Source organism: Rattus rattus, chromosome 10 (assembly GCF_011064425.1).
Source record: "Rattus rattus isolate New Zealand chromosome 10, Rrattus_CSIRO_v1, whole genome shotgun sequence".
Classification (NCBI taxonomy): domain Eukaryota; kingdom Metazoa; phylum Chordata; class Mammalia; order Rodentia; family Muridae; genus Rattus; species Rattus rattus.
Genome location: NC_046163.1, coordinates 31121458 through 31146587, shown reverse-complemented (window position 1 = coordinate 31146587; position 25130 = coordinate 31121458). Strand labels below are relative to the sequence as shown.

Sequence of the window (25130 nt, the reverse complement as noted above, 5' to 3'; positions counted from 1 at the left end):
GCGCATGTGTGTGTGTGCATGCTCGAGTGCATGTGTATGTGTTTCTGTGTGTGTGTACACGCTCGAGTGCATGTATATATGTTTCTGTGTCTATGTGTGTGTGTCTGTGTGTGTGTGTGTGTGCATGTTCGAGTGCATGTGTATGTGTTTCTCTGTGTGTGTGTGTGTGTGTGTCTGTGTGTGTGTGTTCGCGCGCACATGTTAAGTTTACTAAATACTGACTTTGATCATACACGTATGCATCCTCTCTGGCTGCTGTTGTACTGCACAGCAGTACTGAGTGGTTGTGACAGAAACAAACCCATAAAGCCTAAAGCATCTACCACCTGACCACTTACAGAGGATTCCCCAGCCCTCGGGTGTAGTCTACCCTATGTCAGTGCAGAAGTGCAAAGTAAAACATTTGAACCCAAAAGTCAGCGAGAGCAGGCTGGTGGGAATCGTCTTACTGGTTTGCATGTGGACGCCAGCGCCTTCTGCACCGTGGGTAGTGTGATCTGAATCAATGCCTCCTGGAAGATCTTCTTGCGGATGGTGCTGCTGTCGTAATCGTATTGCTGTGGACACAGAGACACACGCTAAGGAAGAATGGTTCAATCCGTGACCTTAAATAAACAACACAGCCACCCAGGTCATCTCCCTCCTCAGCCTCCACTAATTTCTAAGGACTCTCGGGACTCAGAGATCTGTTTCTGGAACTTCCTCACAAACTGGGCAAAGACTGTGAAGTCAACACACATTTTACGCCCCCCTTGCACAAATATGGAAACCAAGGCAAGATCAAAACAAGTGATATCCTGTTTAGAAAGACGGGGATCTAACTAGAGGGTGAGTTTGTGCTTCATTATTCCTGGGTGGAGACAGGGGAGCCACGAATATCAATTATCGCTGTCCTGCAAGCACGGTGCATGGCTTGTCATGATATCTACAAGGGGAGAGGGGACATGGCTCAAAGCTCCATCACCACAGCGGGTGACCGTTGACAAAGAAGTTTACAGAAACACTGAGCATCCCAAACTGGAGGTACATAGTAGCCATACTGGGTGGCAGCACAGAAAACAAAGACTAAAACATCTACCACCTGACACTTTCAACAGAGTTCACCCAGCCCTCTGTGGTTTGGTGTAATATTTTCCAGGACAGGCACACAAGAGCAAGTTTGGACTTAAGAGTCAGTAAGAGCAGGCTCTTGGGAGCAGCCCATTTCCTTACTGGTCTGCACGCGAACACCAGTGCCTTCTGCACAGGTGCATGGGAGAACTGCTGTGGGCGTGCAAATGCAATGGTCAGGCCGAAAGAGGAAAGAGAGAACACTCACACTGCAGATCATAAACAGGGGCAGGATGACATCTCTACTCAGTCTACCAAAGGCAACCAGGTGGAGAAGGCTACGCAGGACGGTGGGGGAGTAGAACTACCAGTTCTCAGGGCCCGACTCTAATATCGGAAGGCGTGGCCTTGCACACAAACTCGTGAAAAGTCCAACTGGCTGTCTTGGGAGGTGGAATTTGTTCTGATTCTTGAGGTGTCTGAGTACTAGAAGCACCACCACACTTATTTATTTGTTTGTTTATTATTTATTTATTTGTCTGTCTGTCCATTCATTTGTCTATCTATCTATTATTTATTTATTGGAGTAGCAAGTAGTTTAACTGCAGTACTAAGTTTGTTTGAATAGGAGACAATAATAGTCAAAAACAAATAAATGCTTGCTGATCATCAGAAAATCTATGGCCATTTGAACTGTCACACAGAAACCCCAAACCACCGAAAAGCCAAATCTGGAAGAGGATCTCTCCTCTTAGTCCATATGAGGTAGGCCTGTGGTACCGTGGTAGCTGTAAATTCTGTAATTTATCACCTTCTATCCAATCTGGTAACTACGGCTTTTAAAGATGCCCAGTGGACTAGTGGTAAGGAGTTTTGTTACCCTCCAGATGAATTGTTCTTTTACAAATACTTGGCTTGGATTTTTTTTTTCAATTATAATGTCACCTCTCTAAATAAAAGCGAGGCTAAGCTGGACACGGTCAGATATAGTCAATAGTCTCAGGATATTTGAGTTCAGGAACATGAAACCCTCAATGGCTAGATTTCCATCACACAGGTCTGTTCTACAGATCAGTCAACATTTAGGATGGTTGCAGGGGTCCCAGGAAAACCCAAATCTAAAGAAGGTCTCAAAAGTATGTGAACCGGGCTGGAGAGATGGCTCAGTGGTTAAGAGCACCGACTGTTCTTCCTGAGGTCCTGAGTTCAAATCCCAGCAACCACATGGTGGCTCACAACCTTCTGTAATGAGATCTGATGCCCTCTTCTGGTGTGCCTGAAGACAGCTACAGTGTACTTATATATAATAAATAAATAAAAAATAAAAAAAAAAGAAAAGTATGTGAACCGCCCAAGTTTGCATATTCCTGCAGTCCCAAACAACACCGGAATTTCCTCACCCAGAATTCAGGTCGGCCCGGTTCACCATGCAGGAACATTTTTAACGCTGGCTATAAAGTTGAACTTGAGGTATTCTAAGTTCCTTTCCACCCCAAAGTGAAGATTGGTAAACTTTTCTACCCCTTCCTCACCTGGCTGCTCAATCAATGACTAAGGTTCAACCTTTCCCCTCAGGTCAATTGTGAGTGTGTTTTTATTTGTGTTCCTATGGTCAGCATTGCTTTTGGTCTCGACAGTTTGGTTGCCAGAATTTTCTCCTGCTCCGAGGCAGGAGAACTCTGAGATATCCCTCAGACCCTAGGGGACCTTAACTTTCTGTTCTAAAGTATTGCTTGGGGGAAGCAGGAGGTAGCAGAAATTATTGGGCCAGGTATAAATATAGTTTCAGCTCCAAGCTCATGTTTCCAGGGAGTCCTGCTTTCAGAGGTTAGGCTTCCTGTCAGCTGTGGGGTGGAGTCTATAATCATTGCCTAAGCTCAGTGAAAGTCAAAGGGAATGGTCGTTCTGGGGTCTTTTCCTTAAAAGACTTCAAATAGGTCTGGAGAGATGGCTCTGAGGGGAAGATTGCTTCCTGCTTTTATACAGGACCCAAACTCCATTCCCAGCACCTGTGCTGGATGACTCACAACTACCTGTATCTCTGGCTCTAAAGGACCTGACACCTCTTCTGGTCTCCATGGGAACCCACACACAGATGGCATACAGTCACACAGACAACACTGACCCATATAAATGATAGAAACTAAACAGATTAACCCCTGGAATGAAAACTTAGGAACAATAAATCTTAGGAGCATGTATTTTTAAAAGGCTTTAAGTAAGCACCAAATACGTGCAAGCTCCTGTTATCACAACAGCTTTATCAAGTGCTTATACAGAGAGCTCATTAAAAACTATCTCACGCTCTCCCTTGGGATAGTTCCTTTGGATCTAAGCTTTGGCTTTTATTTAAAATGTTGGGTAGTTTAGTGGATTTTATTGTACTCGGAGAGCTCTGATGCAGCTGGCCTGTAGTTATAACTATGTAATAGCAGTCACAGTGTTTGAAGCAGTCAGCCAGTACACGCAGGTCACTTCTGCTCAGTGTTCAGGCTGAGGACATGCAGTTCCAGAAGACGCCACTAGATGGCAGAAGAGGCATGCAAGTCATGCTGGGGAAATTGCTGGGAACAATGGTTATCTGCTTGGAAAAAGGGGTCTGAGGGGATACACGGGACGTCAGGGCATTTCCCACCGAGTAAAGGAATGGTGTGTGTGTGTGTGTGTGTGTGTGTGTGTGTGTGTGTGTGTGTGTGTGTGTGTGTGTGTGTGTGTGTGTGTGTGTGTGTGACAATCTTGTCAGATGCTCCCCCTACAAACTTTTACCTTTAAGACACGGAGCTTAACCTTCTCGATGGCCACTGCTGTTCTGGAAGCCTCTCCTTGAAGATATGGGGAGAGCAACTGCTCAAATGTGAACACAGCATTCTCCATGAGCTGTCCATCAAGATAGAAAAAGACCACAGTCAGAGGCTGGGAACAGGCGACCCCACTAGCCTGCCTGGGCTCTGAAAGGAGTCTTAGACAGAGTTCCCCAGGAGCAACTGTGGACTGCCTGCCTGCCTGCCTGCCTGCCTGCCTGCCTGTCTGCCTGCCTGCCTGCCTGCATCATGGTATCTTTCTGTGTCCTCTTCTTCCCATTGTTCTTAATGGGAAAGAAACCCCAGTACAGAGGGACTCAGAGCATGGTCTCCTGTTGGCATTCTCCTCCATTCCCTGGCAATGCAGACACAGATCACATGACGGGGGGGGGGGAGAAGGCTGCAACTCCACACCTAGAATGACATAAGTCGCCCTGTGGTGCACCCTCTCTCATTTTCCATCCATCATCTCATAGCCCCTCCTTCCTCTGCCAGGCTGGTGCTCCAGTTGGAATGGGAAAGGGTCCCTGTGGGCTTATTCATGTTTTTGAACACTTGGTCTTTGGCTGGCTGCTGTGTTCTGGGAGGTCTGAATCTTTAGGATGTGGAGGAGGTGGGAGGCGTAGGGAATATGGCTAGCTTCACCCTACTTCTAGCTTGAGCCCTCTCTGCTCCTGACACCAGCATTGGTGCTGTCCCAGCCACCTGCTCCCTCCCACCTCTATGAACTCCACCATGACCTCTTGCCCTGTTGGGCTGTTCCCTCTCAATCTATAAGCCAAAAGGAAACCTTTTGTGGTTCCTGTCTGGTGTTCTGTCACAGCAATGAGAAAGGACATTAATAAAGCTGGAGAGGAGAGGCGGGACCAGGACTCCATGGCCGTAGTGGCTGTCACACAGGACAGGAGTTTATTACTCAGGAAACCGATGCAGCTCAGATGTCTTAGTCTTCCATCATGGCTGCCTTTGTCTCTCCAGGATCCAGAATTATCCAAGGCACTGTTGTTATATTGTTCCTAATTCTGCCATTTATCATATATATATATATATATATATATATATATATATATATGTTTGTTATATGTTTGGTTTTTTTTTTTTCGGAGCTGGGGACCGAACCCAGGGCCTTGCACTTGCTAGGCAAGCGCTCTACCGCTGAGCTAAATCCCCAGCCCTATCCTTTATATTTTTAGGGAAGGTTTCATCCAGCCTAGGTTGGCCTTGAACTTGTAATGTAGACAGAGACCTCAAACTGCTGACCCTCTCCTCCTGCCTCTAACTCCCCGATCCTGGGATTACAGGTGGGCACCACCACACCCAGCTCCCCCAATCATCATTAAGCACCCAGAGTTTGGAGGTCAGATAGTAACACACGAAACTAATCCTGCCTGTAATTTTTAAGTAAAACGTTTCATGGAGACACTTTCAACACCACTACGTTTACTTAAGATTGGGTCTTACTTAGAATTTGTCATGACTCTGAGGTGGGATTCCATGCAGTGTTTAGTCGCCGCAAGCTAAACATGTGGAACAGAATTAGCTTTTTCTTTCACTTAGGGAATACTATAATATGAAGGGACCTATGATACTTCTTCACGTCTGTCTCTGGAGGAGGACCTGCTCACGGGGAGGTCTACAGGGTAGACTGGAGAAATTTGAATATCAGAGCTAGAGACATGGTCCAGCAGTTAACACGCGCTGCTCTTCCAGATGACCCCAGTTCTCTTCCCAGCACGCATGGGGAAGCTCACAGCCATCAATAAGTCCAGTCACAGGTATCTGACACCCTCTTCTAGCCCTGCGGAACCTGCATGCACATGGCGCACGTACACACAAGCAGGTGCACACACGTACACGTGATAGAGTAAATTTCAAAAATAAAAATCAAATATGAAGCTGTAACGGACTTTCTTATAATGAGGTGGAGAATTCCGCCATTGTTTCTAGATCCTGGTTGCATATCAGAAACACTGGGAGAGGGGTAGAGGATGCTCTCTAAGAATTTCAAAAAAATGATAACACAAACACGCACATTTGAGATCACTGGGGGTGGGGTAGCACATTAGTAGTTTTTAAAATTTCCCCATATGTTCCTCACCTGCAGACAAAATTTTAAGCCCTGATTCAACCATTCAATAATTACTGGCTAATGCTGCTTTATTTCCCAGACACGTATTTTCCGAGGCGAGATGAAGCCAGCTAGAAGTACAGTGTGTGTCCTCAGTCAACCGCACTCCAGCCTCACTTCTCTGAGCCGAAAAGCACCCTGACCACACCCACCAGCGTGCACTTATCCTTTTCTCCCTCCCTCTCCCCTTCTTTCTAGCCTCATCCCCATCCTCCCTGGAGTGCCCTCTGCTCCCACCTCCTGCATGTAGTTCTGAGTCCTCTGGACCACCAGATCAACGTGAGGGAACCTGAAGCGACTCTGGAGGTCCAGCAGGCGCTCTGGAAGCAGGGTGACTTTAGTGTAACAATGCTCCATCTTCACAGAATCCAGAGGAAGCTTCATTAGCTGGTCTAGACGCTGCATTTGGTAAAGAAGAAAAGCGAACCCCCTTAGAGTCAGGAATCTTTCCACCATATTACACAATACTAATATTATGAAACAATCAAGTGTCCGCTATGAGTTTTAATTTCTGCTTGGACCACTTTATCCGAGGCATTTTCAACCGTCTTCTTTCTTTCTGTGGTTCTCTGGAGAAGCTCTACTGCAAGGAAATAAATGCAGTAGAAGCAACCAGATAGCGGCAGGACTGCGAGGCATGCTCAAGCAGGGGCTCCCAGCTTCCTAAGTCCTCAGGAGCCCTCAGCCTTCAGCCTTCAGTAGTCCCTGCTTCCTGAACTCAAGAACCAGCGAGGCAGACTGTGAGAACTGCTGCTGAGCCCATGAGCCTGCAAAAGGTTCTCTAAGGGGTGGAAACTTTGTATCCTAAGCTTAGTTGAAAATGGTTTCACGCATTGTAAACTTACACAGGTGAATGGGTAAAGACAGGAAAATAAAGATGGCTGATAATGAAAACTCTCAGAGAAGCTGTGCAAAACGCAGGCAAGTGTGAATGACCTAGGAGTCCGCATCTGACGTGAATTTTCCCCGGGCCCATCCCATTGAGTTTTAAAGGGGGAAAGTATCTCCTTTAAGAAGTAAACAATAGGGGTTGGGGATTTAGCTCAGTGGTAGAGTGCTTGCCTAGCAAGCGCAAGGCCCTGGGTTCGGTCCCCAGCTCCGAAAAAAAAAAGAAGTAAACAATGGAGAGGTCTACTGGGGTGTAACCAAAAACCTTTGGTTAAAAGGGGGAAGATACATTGTTACCTTTGCTCTTGGCCTACAATTATACATATATTGCTTCTTTTTTCAAAGGTTTATTTTTAACAGTGAATATCTGTGTGTTTAGTATGGGCATGGGAATGTAGTACACGTGAAGGCCAGAAGAGGGCATCAGATCCACTGGGGCTGGAGTTACGCGTGGTTGTGAGGTCCCTGGCCTAATGCTGGGAACTAAATTTGGGTCCTGTGGAAGAGCAGCCAGTATATGTAACTGCTGGGCCAGGAATGTATTCCTTAAAACAAATTAATCGAATCGGCAAGAGAGGAAAATGGGTGCCTGTTTCACTACTATCAGATGGTTAAATACTCGATAGCCACCGTCACAGAGGGGAACACAGGGAGAGGGCTCCCTGCCACAAACAAATCAGTACCCTGCAAAATTTAAAATCCTTTTAAAATGTAATGGAAACATCTGTTAACATAAACATATATCTTTCAACCCAGGACTCTATCCCACTGAAATAAAAGCACCAAGATGTAAGGACTGCGTGTGCATACACATGTGCATGTATCTATGATACAATAGGATGTAGGTACAAGGTTATTTATTATGGCTTTGCTCATGGTGTCAGCAATGATAGGGCGGCTGAATAAATCATGGCGCTTCTAAGCAGGAAATATTATGCTGTCATTACACAAAGTGATTTAGAACTAGTACAGTTACCTTGGAGACGGTTTCATGAAATCATTGTGAGGAAGAAACCTGATAAGCTGCGTGGTATACAAAATAACTCTATTTTTCTAAAAGCAGGCAGTGGAAGACAACAGCTGTGAAATGTGTACATTTTATATATCTTCTAAGAGGGGGAAAGCGCGGTGTAGCACAAGCCAAATTGGTGATAATAGTTATTTGCAGAGAAGGGAGTGTTGCCAGCAAACAAGGAGGAAGAAAGGCAAGGTAAAATACACATGTGTATACACACATACTTATGTGCTTATATACACACATGCAAGTTACCTGCATATACACACAGGTACCCATACACACATAGTCATACACACACATATACATACACACACACACACACTCACTCACTCACACATGCATGCACACATGTATCATACACACACACACACACTCACACATGCATGCACACATGTATACATACACACACAAACACATGCACACACACATGAACACAGGGCTGTAATAAGAAGCATCAAAGCATTTATTAAGTGATCTTGGTTTTGTACAACCATACATGTGAATATGCGCGTAAAGAAATGAGAGCCCAGCACAGGAGGGAAACTATGGCTTACCGCAATCTATCATGTGTTTTATAATGGGCCCAAAGAGCTCATAACACACAGAAATGAAAAATGTTTAAGGGAATAAAGCGCTAATTCCTGATGCGATCATTCCACACCATCTGCACGTATAAACTGCTGAACCAGGCGTGTTAAGCTGCTTTTGCTGAAAAGGCATTGACCCCCTCAGGTAGGTCCACAGGTACCCAGCATAGGACGAAGGCTGGCACCTCTACCTCCCTTTAGTATCTCTGTCTCCTTTACTGTGGCTGATGGCACAGAGGCAAGTCTTTGTCCTAAACCTGCAGTCACTCTGGGTCCTAAGAGGAGCAGAACTTCCCAGGATATATCCACGTATGAAGGGGCTGTCAGCATTGCAGGCCACGCTGCTCCTGGAGCAGAAGACAGCACCCCACAGGAAGCAGATGTGTCCCCTCCAGGGTTAATGATTTTAAGGATTATCTGGAAACTGAAGAGCTGGGGCTGGGATGGTGGTCAAGGGGAGCAGGAGAGGTGATGGGGGTGTACGGGGGGGGGACCCCAGTTCTTCCTCTACCTAAGCCTAAACCTCTCATCAGCACTTCAAAGACAGACTTGGGGGGTTGGGGATTTAACTCAGTGGCAGAGCGCTTGCCTAGCAAGTGCAAGGCCCTGGGTTCAGTCCCCAACTCCGGAAAAAAAAAAAAAAAAGACAGACTTGGGTCTCTGGACTCTCTCTTCCTCTTCTCAAGGTGGGCACATTAAGTTGACCTCTTTCCTCTGCTTGTCACCTCCACTCATCTCTCTATTGGCATTTGGTGACAGGTGGCTGAGCATAGCTTACTGGGGCTGTGGAGTCAGGCTTCTGCCTTCAAAGCTCTGGGTAACACTGTCACACTGTAGCCCATAAATGTGTACAATTACAATGTGCCAATTCAAAAGACGGTCGCTTTTAACTGATTATCAGGAAGGGAAAGAAAAGATAAGAAAGAGTCACCCTAACAAACCCTGTCCTTAATGACACGTTAAGTGTAAGGCAAGCCACCAGTGTGTGTGTCAGCAAATCTTGAACATAAAGGCACATCAATTCCTTTGGTGTCCACCCCTCCCCTACTTTGTGATTCAATACACTGCTGTGTGACAAGCATGGCTTTATACTAGGAGCCTGTAGCTGTGGAAACAAAGCAGCGAACACTATTTAAAATGAAGAGCTATGCTTATATATGAACAAGTAAAGTATGCAGGTAAACGCACACCAGGTTATATCAGTCAATCTAAGGGCTTGGGTATGAAGCCAGAGGGAGTGGGAGCAGCTGGTGTCAATGCTGGTCAAGTACTTTGCCTCTTTATGGACTTAGCGTTCTATCTTCAAGGTGGTTGTTGTATAAACATAGTTGCAACTTACAAGCCATTAATGAAGAGAACTAGGTGGACTTAGTAATGAGTGGATAGACCAGTGAGTTAGTTGGGTAGACGGCAGGAACAACACATAAATGAAAGGAAAGAGGAACAGAAAAAGGAGAGGCCTAGAGGGGATTGAAAAAGGGGAGGGGACGGGAAGGGGAGGGAAACAGGAGAGACTGGGAAGGGTCAAGGAGAAACGAGAGGAGAGCAAGAGAGGCAGCCCAGAGCCCCGGGATGTCCGCCCCTCAGTGTGCTGTCTCCTACCTCCTTCAGCTGGGCACCGTCCTGGGTGGTGTGGAAGCTCTGGCTGAGTTCGTCTACTTCTTTTTCGAAAAGTGCACGGACTTCACTGAAACCGGAGCTCACCGGCCCCATTAGCTCCTCCAGAATGGATGCCAGGAAGGGCTGCACACTCTCCCCACAGCGATTCTCGGCCGGCTGAGCCACCATTGCTAAGGGAGGAAACAAACAAAAAAGCGTGGCTTAGGGCAAATTTGGGTTCAGAGACCACATCACAGTTAAATGGCCCCATGGGCAAGTTCATATGGGCAGAGTAGACTAGCATAATAGAACCTTTGCCAGCATTCACCAGGCGGGAAACTCGCTGGATGCTTGGAGACCTAAAGCTTCCCCAGACGTCTCCTCCAAGCCTCATCCTGCCCTGGGAGGAATGTGGTTCTCTGTTTGCTCTCCATGAATGTGCAGTGGCCTGACAAACTGAGCCCCCGCCGCCATCACCACTGAGGTGCACTTGGTATTCTAAAACAGATTAGCAGTTCTAGTTCATGTCTCTAAGCACTAAGTCAGTGTAACTCCACCCACCTTCTACCACCAGAGACCCTTTTAAAACTCAAATCCAATCTCAGGCAAACGGCACCAAGTTCCGTTCAGTTGGCCACTCGCTTTCTGTCTCTTTCATGAACTGAATTAACACAGAACAAAAGGAATGCTTTTCTGATAAGGATGATAAGCTTGGTCTCTCTCTCTCTCTCTCTCTCTCTCTCTCTCTCTCTCTCACACACACACACACACACACACACGCACACACACACACGTGTGCATACACACAGAGTAAAGACATCATAGGAGCATGAAAGCAATCTCACCATGGTCCTACTCTCTAAAAACACCACCTTTGATCCCAGCTCTGAATCAGCAGGGTGGGGAGTCTTCACAGATTTGGTGCAGAGGACATTTTCCTGACCGCGGAGCAGTCTAGCCGTGATACAGTGGCAGAGCTCAGCATATTGCACGGAGCGGGTAGACCCACTTGCTGAAGCTCAGTGTGTCACACTGTTCTGTCACATTATCACAGACGGCCCCGCATGTCCGACCCTTCCTCTTTATATACGGAAAAAGAGAAACTGGGCACAGTAGATAACTGTACCAAGGTTGAGGCTCATGTGCGAATGCAGGATTGTGATCCAGAACGATGCTTAAGTTATCCTAGACTTGGTACCACATTCATGAACTCACAGTGCTATGGCTACCGGCTCAAGACCTGTACAGGGGCCAGCGAGACAGTTCAGCAAGTGAAGGCATTTCCCACCAAGCCGAGAGGACGGCATGAGTTAGAGCCCCACATGACAGAAAGAGTGAGCTGACTCCTAAAAGATGCTCTTTGATCTCCATACATGTGAAATGTACACACTCATGTGCACACACACACACACACACACACACTCACAAATAAATAAATGGTGGTTTAAGACCACTCAACATTCTAGCAGGTAGCACTAATTAGAGCCAGTGGTTTACTGAGAAGGAAGGAGGTGGGGAAGGGAGGGGAGGAGGGAGGGAGGGGATGAAGATGAAGGGAGAAGAGGGATAAAGTGGGTGAGTGAAAGAGGGGAGTTGAGAGTGGACATAACCGAGATATAGTGCATACATGCACGAAATAGTCAAAGAATAAATGAAAGACCCCTGTGATGGCAGACTCAGATACGAAACATTTTGAGTTTTGTAGAATTTTAAAAAGAGGATTTGTCTGAAAGCAAACTGCAAAAGTGCTTGCCGAGAAAACAAGCTGTCAGTTAATTAAGTGTGTGAGAGGAGCTGTTTGAAAAGCATCTAATCAATCCCGAGCACCGACGATGCTCAACAATGGTGCGCCATTGCAAGATGGGTAGTGACGGCCCATGCTCCTCTCCTCAGCTTTCCCTGCCCCCATCAACCCCGTCATCCAGTGTCCTTTCACCTGGGCTGCCTCCCTCCACTTCCGTTTGCAATCATCCTTTTCATCTTGCCTTCAGTTCCGATGTCACATACTTGGGACAGCCTAATGAGCCCCAGCTCCAGACTTCCTGACCTGTGGCTTGCAGATGTTTCCTTCCAGGCTGAGTAGGATGGTATCCCCATATATGCTCTGTGCCCTCTTTCAAGCACACGGGGATGAAGCCATGATGACTATGGAGGGGGTGACCCTAATTAAAGAGCCTCCCTGGCGGGTAGCAGCTTTTGGGAAGCCTAGAAGGCTGAGGCTAGAGGGGCTGGGTCAGAGCCTGCCGCACCCTTGCCTCGGGGTGTCAGGAGTGCCCCTTGACCATGGCCTCGGTTTTGTTGTCTGTAAATTGAGATCAGAGAAGTAATTATTCTGGGGGTTATGGTGAGGGGGAAACAAGCTCACCATTTTCCCAGTGCTTAGAACGGCTCTGACACTCAGGGAGCACAGGACTGCAGGCTTTCTCGCACTTTCTAATCACCTAATTCTAACTACCCTCCTCAAGAGGGCCCCCACAGTTTTCTGAACTTGTCCTCTTTGTTCTGGTTTCTCTGAGAGAGTTCATCATCTTTCCCTTCTGTCTTGGTATCTACAAAATGCTTCCTGTCCTCTGTGCGTAAAAGTGTGTCGACCCGAAGCCTTTCAGTCCTTACACTGAGCATGAGCACAGTAAGCTCTTCCTGAACAGATAATCGTGGAACAGAACTGACCATCAATGGCCTCACTCCCAAGTGCCATATGGGTAGAAATGGAGAGACGAGGACTGTGGTGGTTTGGATAGGAATGGCCTCCATAGGCTCATGTACTGAAATCATCAGGGAGTGGCACTACTTGAGAAGGATTAGGAGGTGTGGCCTTGCTGGGGTAGGTGTGGCTTTGTTAGAGGAGATGCATCATGGGAGTGACCTTGAAGCTTTAGAAGCCCAAGCCAGGCCCAGCGTCTCTTCCTGCCACCTGCAGATCTGGACATAGAACTCTCAGCTACCTCTCCAGCACCTTGAGTGCCACCCTGCTCTGTGATGGTAATGGACAAAACCTCTGGAACTGTAAGCAACTTCCCCAATTAAGTGCTGTCTTTTATAAGGGTTGCCATGATCATGGTGTCCCTTCTCAGCAATAGAATCTGACTAAGACAGCTACATAATGCTCCCAAAATCTAACACCCTTCATCATTGCAACTGGCACCTTCTCTGTCTTAAAGATAAAGGACCAGAGGCCCACTAAAACGTGTCTGTCTTCCCTCCTCTCTGCCTTTCTTCTGCCCTCCCTCCCTCCTTCTCTTCCCCTTTTCTTCTTTCCAAATGGCACATTACCTTTCCAGCCCACACTAGCCTGGAACTCACCATCCTGCTCATGGTCCCCAGAGTACTAAAGATTACCAGTGAGTCCACTGTACATGCCTGATACTTCGCTTTTAAAAGATTTGCCCTTAATGTCCTTGCCAGATCTCCTTTATGGAATAAGTACTAGTCTAGGAGCCACAGAGCATTAGGTAAAAGACACTGGTCTGCTTTCAGCCTCGGTAGTTAGGCCCACATGGGTCTGAGAGAACATAATGTTGGTAGTTTTAGTTATACAACGAATTACGACACTCACCCTAGAGGGGTTGTGAGGCTGGACCATATCAAACAGAAATCACACTGATGCTGATCTGTATCTGGCTTTGAAGGCATTGCAGAAACAGGCCCGCAGACACCACACACATACAAAGCTATTCCTCATCTAATCTCCTCTCAGTGGGACCCATCCTAAAGCTCTGAGGCATGTTGGGCTATAGTATGATGAAGGTGTGAATTGCAGAATAATCTGGCAGACAGACAACCCCCTTTAGCCAGGCAGCTTCAGAATCACAGGGTCCCAAGTTCTACCACTAGCTCAGAAGGCGCGGAGCAAATGTCCAATGTGTGAGTATTCACCTAGAAATTTTTTTTAGAAATACTTCTGAGAAATGACCACTGAGGAGCCATTCCTCTGCAGCAACATTAGGAGTGCTCATGCATTGGGTACAGGACGTAGGAAGAACAGGGAGCCATGGAAAGTATCCCAAAGACCCCTCCAGGCCACCTAAGGCTTCTGTGTGTGGGATGGGCTGCCATTTTCTGTCAAGCGGCAGACAGTAAACATCTGTGGCTGTGTAGTCCCAACACCTCAGTTCTGCTGTAGGAGCACAGAGCAGCTTAGACTGTGAACTCATGAGTGGGCGTGGCTCTGTTCAAAACGGCAACTTCTACAAAATCTTGCAGGGCCAGATCCAGCTTGAGGACCACAATTTGCTGGCCATGCTTGTCAGCCCTTCCAATGTCAGATTAGGAAACTAAGGAAGATAGAAGCGCGTGACCACCTCGAGTCGATGTGACCGGCTAATATGTACATTAATTTGTCACTACAAACAGATTTACTGAGCCTAAGCCCAAACCGGAGGCTTTCTATCAGAGAAAGCCTCATTCTTCACCACAATACACAGGCACACCACAAGGCAGAAAGCAAGGTTCCCTCTACCTTGAGTCTACAAAGCATCCAGGGTAAAACAAAGGCCCTTAACACTACACCAAGCTCCTTCTACAGCTACTACTGTCTCCCCTCAATTTCCTCGGCTTATTTCTCCTCTGAAGCTGGATATACTTTCTGAGGGCAATTGGTTCTGAGATTCCCCTCAACCCCCACCTCAGAGGAGGACAAAATCCCGAGAGACTTTTAAAATTACTGCTATCAAATGATATAGTCTTTTCATAGAACCAGTGCACACCTAGGAAGCGCAAGGTCCTGGGTTCGATCCCCAGCCCCGAAAAAAAAAAAAAAAGAACCAGTGCACACAGCTATATACCCCCTATCACTTAAGACATCTTTAGTTTACTTACAATACTAAATACAATACAGATAACACATGGCTGCCATGCTGTATTGCTTAGGGAATAACAGAAAAGTCTACACTTGATCATTGCAAACATTTTTCCCCTTGGGCATTTCAATCTGTGGTTAGTTGAATCCATAGATATGAGACTCACGGATACAGAGGCTCAGCACATTCTCTCTATGCATGCATGGGTCTCTAAGTGGGCGGCTTCTTTATTAGGGAGCAGCAAGGGGTCATTCCACCAACCTCTGATCTTCCCAGTTAGAAAGTTCTTTGAGTTCACAATCTGATCCATGTCTGAGCGGATGGTCCCTTCCAGGTCCTTTGTCAGAGCTCTGCACTCCTCCTTCAAGGCACTTAATCCTTCTGAAACTTGGTGTTGAACCAGATTGTAGGCTTCCTCCAGGAGCTGAAACGCAGAACGGTGCATCATCTATGACTGAAGGAGTTACGGAAGGGAAGGAGGCCAGCCCACCACAGACTCTCATACAACTCCGTTTAGATTAGTTCTTATGCCAATGAGATCGAGCAGGTTCAAAGCCCACATTTTTCTACCCAGGAAGGAGTTATTTTAAAACGATACCAAGTACCCCTGCCCTCTGACCCCCACCCCCACTCCCAAAAAGGGAAAGAGATGAGAACACTCATTTTTGACACACAGTTGCAAAGCAACACTGTAACTTACTCCAAACCAGGCCCTCTTTCTGTCATTCTTCTTCCCCTTCAGTTTAGGCAGCAGGTCAGTCTGGAGGGTCGGCAGGAGCTCCTCCATCACCAGCTTACTCAGGATCTGCAGAGTAAAGGAGAATATGGCCGGGCATCAGCGGATGATGGCCAGCATCTCTGTCCTGGGCTACACAGGCTCTGAAGTAAGCAGAGGTGAGGAGGAGGAAGGAGAGACCTTGATGCTGATGAGCAGAGGTGAGGGGGAAGAGGAAGGAGAGACCTTGATGCTGATGAGCAGAGGTGAGGGGGAAGAGGAAGGAGAGACCTTGATGCTGATGCCTGGGAAGGAACTCATGGCTGTCCTATATTAAATCTTTGCTCACAATCTTAGGGATAAATAAATCTTCTTCAACCTTCACGGGCCACAGACATGACTGTTGGCATTCTCTACGGCTGCTCTCTCAATGGGAAAAACAATTCCCTCAAATTCAAGACCCCTCGTGTTTAGAACCAGAGTGGGGCTTTCAGTGGCAGACACGGCATCCTTAAACAGGAGCAGCAGGTTTGAACAGGATAACTTGAGCTGGTCTGTGGTCCCAGAACCACCATTCTTTCTCAAGCCTCTGCATGTTGCATTCTCCTCACTCCTAGTATTCCCGACTATGCCTTTCATCCTCGGTGGACAGCTAAACCTCCTCCGAAGACACCTAGCCTAACAGGAGTCCTGTAAAGAAGGAAGAGAAGGTACCAAAGGGCCAAGGAGATGCTAGCAAGGATAGGAAAGAAAGATGACAAAACGAACAAGGCACAGAAAGTGAAGGGATTGTTAATGTTGGAAGGGAAGGAGGGAGAGAAGGAAGGAGGGGGGAGGAGAGAGAGAGAGAGAGAGAGAGAGAGAGAGAGAGAGAGAGAGAGAGAGAATATGACTGTCTACTTTGAAATATTATTCTTAAAACTAATTTTATAAAAATGCAAAAGTTTGCTGGATGAGGTTGTGCTTGCCTATTATCCCAGTACTTAAGAGTTTGAATCGGGGTGGAGCCTCCCTGGGTCAGTGTGAGCAATGGCGAGATCCTGTCTCAAAAACAAAACACAACCAAGACAAAGCCGCAGAACTGTTTTATGTGTTTTTAAGCTTGCATTGTTAAGCAATGAAACATTTCCTTGTTTCATTGTGTTTTAAAGGGGAGGGGCATACGTTGTGAATAAACATCTCCCAGCTGGCCTGCCCTGGGAGAACTATTGCCTTTTATACTTCAGGAGGACTATCTATCTCTTGGCTTCCAGGAGAAGGGTTTCCTTCCAGAGATACACAGCCACCTGGGCAAATGCCTATGGCATTGTTTTTAGAAAGCTAGAATTATGTTTTATGTTCCCTTCTCTCACTCTGTTTTCTGTATTTAATGTCATTCGACCCAGAGACCTGTTAGAACCTGACCCCGCGAAGCTGGCTCCTGGCACGCTGACTTCCCAGCCATGCAGTGAAGACAGAGACCCTTAAGAGAGCAAGAGGACCCTTTTCTCAGCAATAGGTCATCAGGTGGATAACTCTGCCATTGCCCTGCTGCTTCCTGAGAATGTCTGGTGAGAATGTCTTCAACAGCACACCAACTGTGAAATGCTGACCTTTACGTGAAAATGCTCCCTGCTGATGGAATGAAGACGGTGTTGAGTTTTACAGAAGCTTTCTCCTACAGCTATGCACTGAGGATGGGAGATAGAAGATTGCTAGTTACCCATGCCCTGGCTGGAATGTCGTGACTGTGAAAAGCACCAGTACAAAATCTGGACCCTGCTAGGCAAATAATAGGGAGATAAATTAGCACCAAGTACTATGAAACAATACAGCACTTGTGGGCTAAGCAGAATTTAGGGGACATCGAAACTTTCAGAGTGCTCTGTGGGAATGTCCCCAAATCTATCCTAAAACTTTGTGCTGATCAATGCTCCTGTCCCCTTGCATCTGAGCAGTACTCCACACGTCCACCACAACGCCCCCACCCTTCCTTCTCTGCTCTCTGCCCTGACATGGGGCAGCTCTGCCACTCTAACTCACTCAACCTCGAGTCTTCTCAGGATCACAGCTCAGCAGCAACAGCAGGCTGCAGACTGAGGGCGCTGTTGAGAATGGCAGCGGGCAGCAGAGCAGGCCATCACTAGAGACATTTGGTCTGTGAAGCTGAAATAATATTTATCCAAAACAGCTGACCTCCCCCTCCTCCTCCTCCTCACAAAAGTTCAGATTACGCTTTGGGCAGTAAGGACTTTCTCACTGAGCTCACTGGTCAGACAAAGCCTGTGGAAACCCTCACAAGCTCACTGGCCTTGGCCTTTCTCCAGGGTTCCATGGCAGGGTGCGATGCTCTAGCTGGACTGAACAGGAATGCTCTGAGGCTGGAAATGACAAGCAGGCTGGTCCCCTGGTCCCCTGGTCCCCTGGTCCCCTGGTCCCCTGGTCCCCTGGTCCCCTGGTCCCCTGGTCCCCTGGGCTCCTGGGAAGGGAGCTGTGAGGCTCAGTACAGCCTGAAGGGCTCCCATCTGCTGCCCTGTGGATCTACCTCAAGTGATGACGGTAACAGAGGCAAGGCTTTCACAGGTCTTTAAAAGTCACTGAGGGACTTGTGTTTCCTTTCTGAGTCACTCTCCGTGGACCATTAAGAGATGATCTTATAAGATCGCCTTTTTGTGGGGATCTTATGAGAAACTTGACGTATGTAAACATATTGGAAGTCAGCAGGTTCAGCCGTTGGATTCAGTGAGTAATTAATGATCCCCAGGTCACATCCTGCCCAGGTGAGTGAGTTCTTGTTTGGAACCTATGCCCAAGACTTACCAAGTATGGCATGAGGAGAGAGAGCTAAGAGGGATGGAGGCAAAAGCAAAACACAATGGGGAATGCTGTCATGGATGAAAAGGCTTGAAGCCAAGGACCACAGTTCTCTGCGTTTGTCCCTCAGCAGAGACTGGATGGGTTCTGAGCATGAGCGTGAATCGATGTGAGAAGACCCAAATGTTAAACACAAAGGCCAAAGAAAACCAACATTCCATCTGGGTGGGCTTACAGTTCGCCTCTGCTCTTTCCCACATGATGTTCCAAGAAATTTGCTTCTATTTTACAGCTCAGGGACTTGAGAATAAAATATGTCTGGGAAAAAAAGAAAGAGGGGGAAGAGAGGCTACAAGGGGGCTGGGGGGAAGAGGCCTGAGGCTGACAGAGCCTGGGGTAGCATGCCGTCTCACACCAACACCACCTTCCTCATTAACTAACTTCAGCTCCCTCCCATCCACACTGCTTTGTCTCTCTCCGTCCACTCTGGCGTTACCTGCCCTGAGCCAGGCTAGCTCTCCACAAGCAAGAGAGAAGCCTGTGGCCTTTTGAAGGAAAGTAGCTAATCAAATACAGAAATTCATTTGAACTTCTGGGAAGTGGAGATGAACATTTTATCACACACATAAGAAACCAAATATGCTATCGGTTTGATCAAAATGAACAAAGCAAGCAGGGTATGGTGTTGTATGCCTTATGTATGACTAAGGAAACTAAGGGAGGTAGGACAAGAGCTTGAGGCTAGCCTGAGCTACACGCCTAGACCCTGTTCCCCAAACCAACGGAACCCAAACCAACGGAGCACACCCGCTGAGGTCCCACTGCTACGCCCCAAGGGCACACCACTGTGCTTCCTCTCAGACTGGGAGTTGTAAGAAGGTATAAGGCTGAGGAAGAATGCCCCTCCCGAAGGCAGACCCCCATGTCTGACTGGACCCTTGGCCCCAGGCCCCTTGGTTACTGAAGCACTGAAGGTGAGTGTATCCATTTAAAGGGCCGCATTCAAGATACTTTGAATGAAGACAAGTCTAGAAGGAATAGACAAGCCCTCAAATGTGGGAACTTTTCTGGTCTTAGAACCAAACAGCATGAACGGTTCTCACCCACCTGGCTAATTTAAAGGCAAATAAACACACCCTTTACCTGCAGCTACTTGACGTTTTTGGCAGATTGGTTTTTCTCATGAGTTCATTTGATAGTGCTCGTAGCTCATATTGACAAGGAGGAAATGCGTTGATGCTTTTACCAAGCACACAAATATTTTTCACCTTAACAGCCTGTCAGGAAAGTTATTCCGAGACACTGCTCTGCCTGGACCTCTGCCTAAAATAACCATCACCATGAAGGCCTGCCATACTTGTGTGAGTCATCACTACTAAGAGAGCGATATAAAAAGCATCATTCAGCTCCTTTGCACTTTATGTAGCACTTACCACGTGTTAGCCTAAAGGACACACACACACGCACACACACACACTGAAACACTCCACCCCAGAAAAGATGTACTAAATTTTTGTTTTCAGCATAAAGAAATGTGAACTAATATATGACTAAGACTTTAAGTGAGGGACTGGAGAGATGGCTCAGTGGTTAAGAGCACTGGCTGTTCTTCCAGAGGATCAGAGTTCAATTCCCAGCACCCACAGGGCAGCACACAATTGTCAGTAACTCCAGGTCCAGGGATCCAACACTCTCACACAGACACACATGCAGGCAAAACACCAATACATACAAAAATAAATTTAAAAAAAAATAAAGATTTTAAGCGAAGGAAAATATGAAGCAAGTGGCCTAGGCAGAAGATAAAAAGTTACTGAGTGCAGAAGTCACTTAGCTGCTCTGGGCCTCCCAGTTCCCTCATACAAACTGCCCCTCCCCGTCTGTAAGACCGCCAAGACACACTTAGGATTTGAACATTACAAAGTACCACACAGGAACATTTAATACAGGTCTCTGTGCTAACTATCTGCTGAGTATTAACTGTGCTGTCTCTTTGCTGGGCCAGGCGGTGTCAAATGCTTCCGTTTCTTACGCTTTTGGGTTTTCTTTGGTGCTTAAAAGTATTGTAAATATTTCAACTTCTCAACGTTTTAAATGGATACACTTCTGCAAAATATGGGACACTGAGAACTGTTTGAAATTCTGAAGTGTTCTCGGGTCGGGACTACATGTGTGGATGTGTTAAAACAAACATACTCAACATGGACGCCTTTGGCTCCTACCCCAAAACACCAAAACCACGTCCATCATTGTGAGCAAACTTCCGCTTTTTCAGAGTTAGCAACTTAACAGGAGCATTGTGGGCTGCCCTACCAAGGCAGGTCTGGTGGTCTTCATGGGTACCCCACCGCTCACTGACTGCTGCTTTTAGACGGCTCAGGGAAACGCCTCAGAAACCCTGGCTTCTATTCGTGCAACTTCCTGCGGATCGTTCGTTGAACGGTCCTGACCCCCACCACACAGGTAGACAGGAGCCATAACTCCAAGCCCCACCGTACCTGGACTTCATCTCCAGTAATCACTTCCCAGGCGCCATAGTGACCCTTCTCCTGCCGGAAGAACTGCACAGCTTCCAAAAAGGCTTGGGCTTCGAATGTGGTCTGCTTCATGTAATCTAAGAGAAAGGAAAGGCACATTTAATGAAAGCAGATGTTATTTTGCATCCTTCTGTGGTTCAAGTCTGACGGGCCAAGAAGTAACATTCTCTGCTACGAGGCATGGAAAGTACGAGAACACAGGACACTCACCAGGCCGTCCAGCAGGAGTTCATTTGGAAGTGTCCACCACACGCTTACTCTCCCTACAAGCTGACAATTCCTTCACTTACTGAGCCAAGTGGTGAGGACCACCCGACCTCCCCTCCTCTCTCAGCCTCACCTCAAATGCTGTCCCTGGGCATCCGGTGACTCCATGCCACCAGTGAGAAGTCTCTCATATAAGGCACCTGATGTGAGGCACCTGAGCCCAAACTAAAGTCCGGTTTCCTTGTGAGCTGATGTCAGCCCTTTCAGTCTACACAGTCTGCGAACGTATGCATATGAAAACGGCGCTAACTGGCACACAGCAAGATGCCATTGACTTATGCACGTCACCCATTTCACTGAGAACTGACAGAAATCCCAGAGGAAACGTATTGTTATCACCTCACGGCCTGAGGTCACACAGAGAGTGAGTGGAGGGTCCCGCTGAGATCTAACTGGGTAGGCCGCTGACTCCACATCCTGTCTTGATGAGTTTGTCCCCGCATCTGAGAAATAATACCATACCAGAGAGGAATGCCTGTCCCATGGTGGGATTTAAGGTATGGAGAAGTAAACTGGGTCTGAATAACCTGCTTGGAATTCCGAAAGTCACACTGTCTGTCTTCCTGCCAGGTGGTGGTGGCTTACATCTTAATCCCAGCACATAGGAGGTAGAAGCAGGCAGATCTCTCTAAGTTCTGGGACAGCCAGGGCTGTTAGACAGAGATACCCTGTTTCAAATACCGTACTCCCCACCAAAAAACCAAAAACCAAAACCAAACAAAAACAAAAAACCAAAACCCCCAGAACATTATGTGTCTGCCTTCCCAACACATAAAACTAGCTTGTGGCCTTCTTTAGCTTCCGGTTTGCTGAAGGACTCCCTCTACAGCGCTGCCTACTGACCACTTAGTGCAGGCTGGCCAAGAACTCACAATCCTGTCCCAGCCTCCTGAGTGTTAGCATTACAGGCGTGAGACATCATTCCTGCTAAAACTAGCTCTGGGAGGAGGAAATGGTAACAGAATTATAGATGTGGAAAATGAACTCAAAAAATAATCTTGGACCAGCAAGATGGTTTAGAGAGCGATAGCTCTCAACCTTCCTAACACCGTGACCCTTTCGTACAGTTCCTCATGTTGTGCTGACCCCCCCAACCATAAAGTCTTTTTTTTTTTTTTTTAGATTCTTTTTTTTTTTTTTTTGAAGATTTATTTATTTATATGAGTACACTGTAGCTGTCTTCATGTACACCAGAAGAGGGCATCAGATCCCATTACAGATGGCTGTGAGCCACCATGTGGTTGCTGGGATTTGAACTCAGGACCTCTGGGAAGAGCAATCAGTGCTCTTAACCGCTGAGCCATCTCTCCAGCCCATAAAGTCATTTTTGTTGCTACTTTATAACCGTGTTCTTGCCACTGTTATGAACTACAAGGTAATTATTTTTGGAGACAGAGGTTTGCAGAAGGGGCCTCAAGCTACAGTTGAGAACCACTGGCTTAGAGATGTTCGAGCTCGATGATCTGACTTCAGTCCCTGGGACTTGGCACAGTTGAAGGAAAGAACCGAATCCTGCAAGCTGTCTTCTGACCTACGTCATGGCCCATACACATTCACACCTATACACGCAATCCATCAATCAATAAATGTAATTAAAATTAAAAAAAAAATCTAACCAGGCACTTCTGCAGTGAAACTCAGTGTGGTAGAGAGTGCACTTAGCATGCATTGGTCCTAAATTCGGTAAGTTTCATGCCCAGTACACACACACACACACACACACACACACACACACACACACACCACCCCTAATCCAATGGCAGAGAAATCCATTTCTAGAAAGGGGACGTGAAGAGGAGTAAATGGCAGGTCTCCACTACAATGTGGCGTACAGCTCTCTTGCCAGAAACAATAATCTACATAATTTATAATCTGCATGTGTGGGTGCCATTAGGATGAAGGCAGCAGGTTCACTGCAGGGAGAGGTGACATCTTTGCTCTAGGCCAGCAGAATTACTCAGGCAAGGTTAAGAGACTCAGTCTGCCTTGGCAGGTGACAGTCAGGTCGCAGATTACAGATTGATTACCTCCCTTGAGGTTAACTAGATTATAAAGTGCCAGACACTTAAAAGAGAAAACACAGCGTAAGCCTCAGCATCTGCAGGCGCTAAACATTCTTCACGGTGAGGATACCACGAAGCAAGCCTAGGGTGGCACCTTCAAAATTACAGAAGAACCGACCTCTCACCAACAGCAACTCAAGAGACTCAAAATGGAAAACTGGAAAAATGGCCCGTCCCACAGATCGAGTTTTCAAATTGAAGTATCTTCTTTCTTGTTATTTTTCTTGGCTTGGCACCCCACTTGGCGTTTAACCTCAGAAGATTAGAAAATGAAAATTAAGGTTGTCCTCAAAAAAATTGCTCTCCCCACAGTGGTGCTTTCCCCACAGTGGGACTGTGATACGGAGCTCAGCACACTGGGAAGGACCGGACAGAGCGAGATGGAAACTATAATTAGCACGTGGAGATTCCAGATGACTCATGTGCTCCTAGTTTTAACAGCTGTTTTCATTTCCAATCTACGGAAACAGAGATGGGAGAAAATGTGGCTCTGTATGTGGATGGGGTGGGTATGGCCAGAGCTGCCAGCCAAGGAGCGAAGGTTTCAGTTCCTTGGTGGTTACCAGCAACATAGTTTCTCTTCTTCCCCAGCCGACCTCAGGAGCTGGAGGAGAGAGTTTAGATGATTCTTTCCACTCCTGCCCACTGACTTCTATGTCTATGTTAAAACAAACTGACATGTATATGGATAAGTGTTTGCTAAAGATACTGTGTGTGGGGGGGGGTGGAGTGTGGAAGAAAATAGGATTTGGAGACAATGATATTAGCTTAACAAAAGTCGATGAAGGAGAGTCAGGAAGTGAGCACTGGATTGGTGTGGGGATGAAGAACCCCACTTCAGGCAGAGAAGAAAGGAATAAAGAACCAGGTGGCCACAGAAGAAGCCCCAGTCAGTCAGCAATGGAATCTGGAGACGACAGAGAGCTCTTACCACTAGGACCAATGAAATCTTAAATTCCCCTCTCGGAGAGTGGGAGACAGATCTATGGTGCCAATTTGTTGTTAGATTTTCAGCTTATGAGCTAATTAAACAAATTGATTCACGAAAAAACAAAACAAAACAACTTGGAGAAGAAATGTGTCACAGGGTAACGGTCTGTTCTGATGATCCTGAGCAAAACTCAAAAGGCAGTCACCAGCCCAGGAAACAGAGAATGAAGTCTGCCAAAGAGCACAGCTGTGCTGTGAGAGGTAACCGGACCTCCATTTCTCCCAGGTTGTTTGCGAGGCAGAGCTGAACTCAGTACAGGTGCTTGAGGGGAAGCAGATTACCAGCATCCTGTTGGGAGTTCTCAAGGGAGCACGCTGCAGCTTCACAACTGCCCTTTCTCCTGCCAATAAGCAAACTGAGGGTTTAAGTCAGTGGCCTCCAGGGCCTTCCTGTTCTTCCCCTCTTCAGGAAGACTTACGGCAGGTAGCAAGCAGGCCAGAACTCCCTTTTCCCACATGTCCTAACTTAAAGACTCTACAAGGGGCCAGATGTACCAGGAAGCAACTGAGGCATTTGTTAAAGCCAGTGAAGAAACTGGGGGTGGGGTGGGGGAGTTAATGTCTCAGCTGAAGGTCACACAGCTGGTCAGAGTCAGAGCCAAGGGGCGTGTCCTGGGTAGCCTTGGCATTCATGCTTACTTAAATCATAGACTATGAGGATGAGGATCAGGAGTGATCTTAATGGTCACTGACTGTGAGTCCTTGTTCAGTGTTGAGAACCCTCAGAGCACCAGAGCAATGCTCTCTTGGCCTTGGATCAAATAGTTCTAGAGACAGAAAGCTCAGAATTTAATGAAATGGTTCTTTCCACTCCTGAACTGCCTAATTATTTTAAAATTTAAATGTTTACCTTTTTTCAAGCCACTACGTTTTCACACTCATGCACACTCGCACA

At 47.0% G+C, this 25130-nt stretch overlaps 1 protein-coding gene across 1 annotated transcript in view; it reads right to left on the bottom strand.

Moving 5' to 3' along the window:
- Niban1 (niban apoptosis regulator 1) overlaps positions 1-25130 on the bottom strand; it is an 85320-nt gene that overhangs the window by 8915 nt on the left and 51275 nt on the right. Inside the window, exons 5-11 of the mRNA XM_032915317.1 lie at positions 20877-20992; positions 15571-15675; positions 15132-15294; positions 10075-10262; positions 6217-6378; positions 3817-3927; positions 450-557 (exon numbers count right to left, since the gene is read on the bottom strand). Of these exons, the coding sequence (XP_032771208.1) occupies positions 450-557; positions 3817-3927; positions 6217-6378; positions 10075-10262; positions 15132-15294; positions 15571-15675; positions 20877-20987 (948 nt within the window). The 5' untranslated portion in view covers positions 20988-20992. The remainder of the gene's footprint in view (positions 1-449; positions 558-3816; positions 3928-6216; positions 6379-10074; positions 10263-15131; positions 15295-15570; positions 15676-20876; positions 20993-25130) is intronic.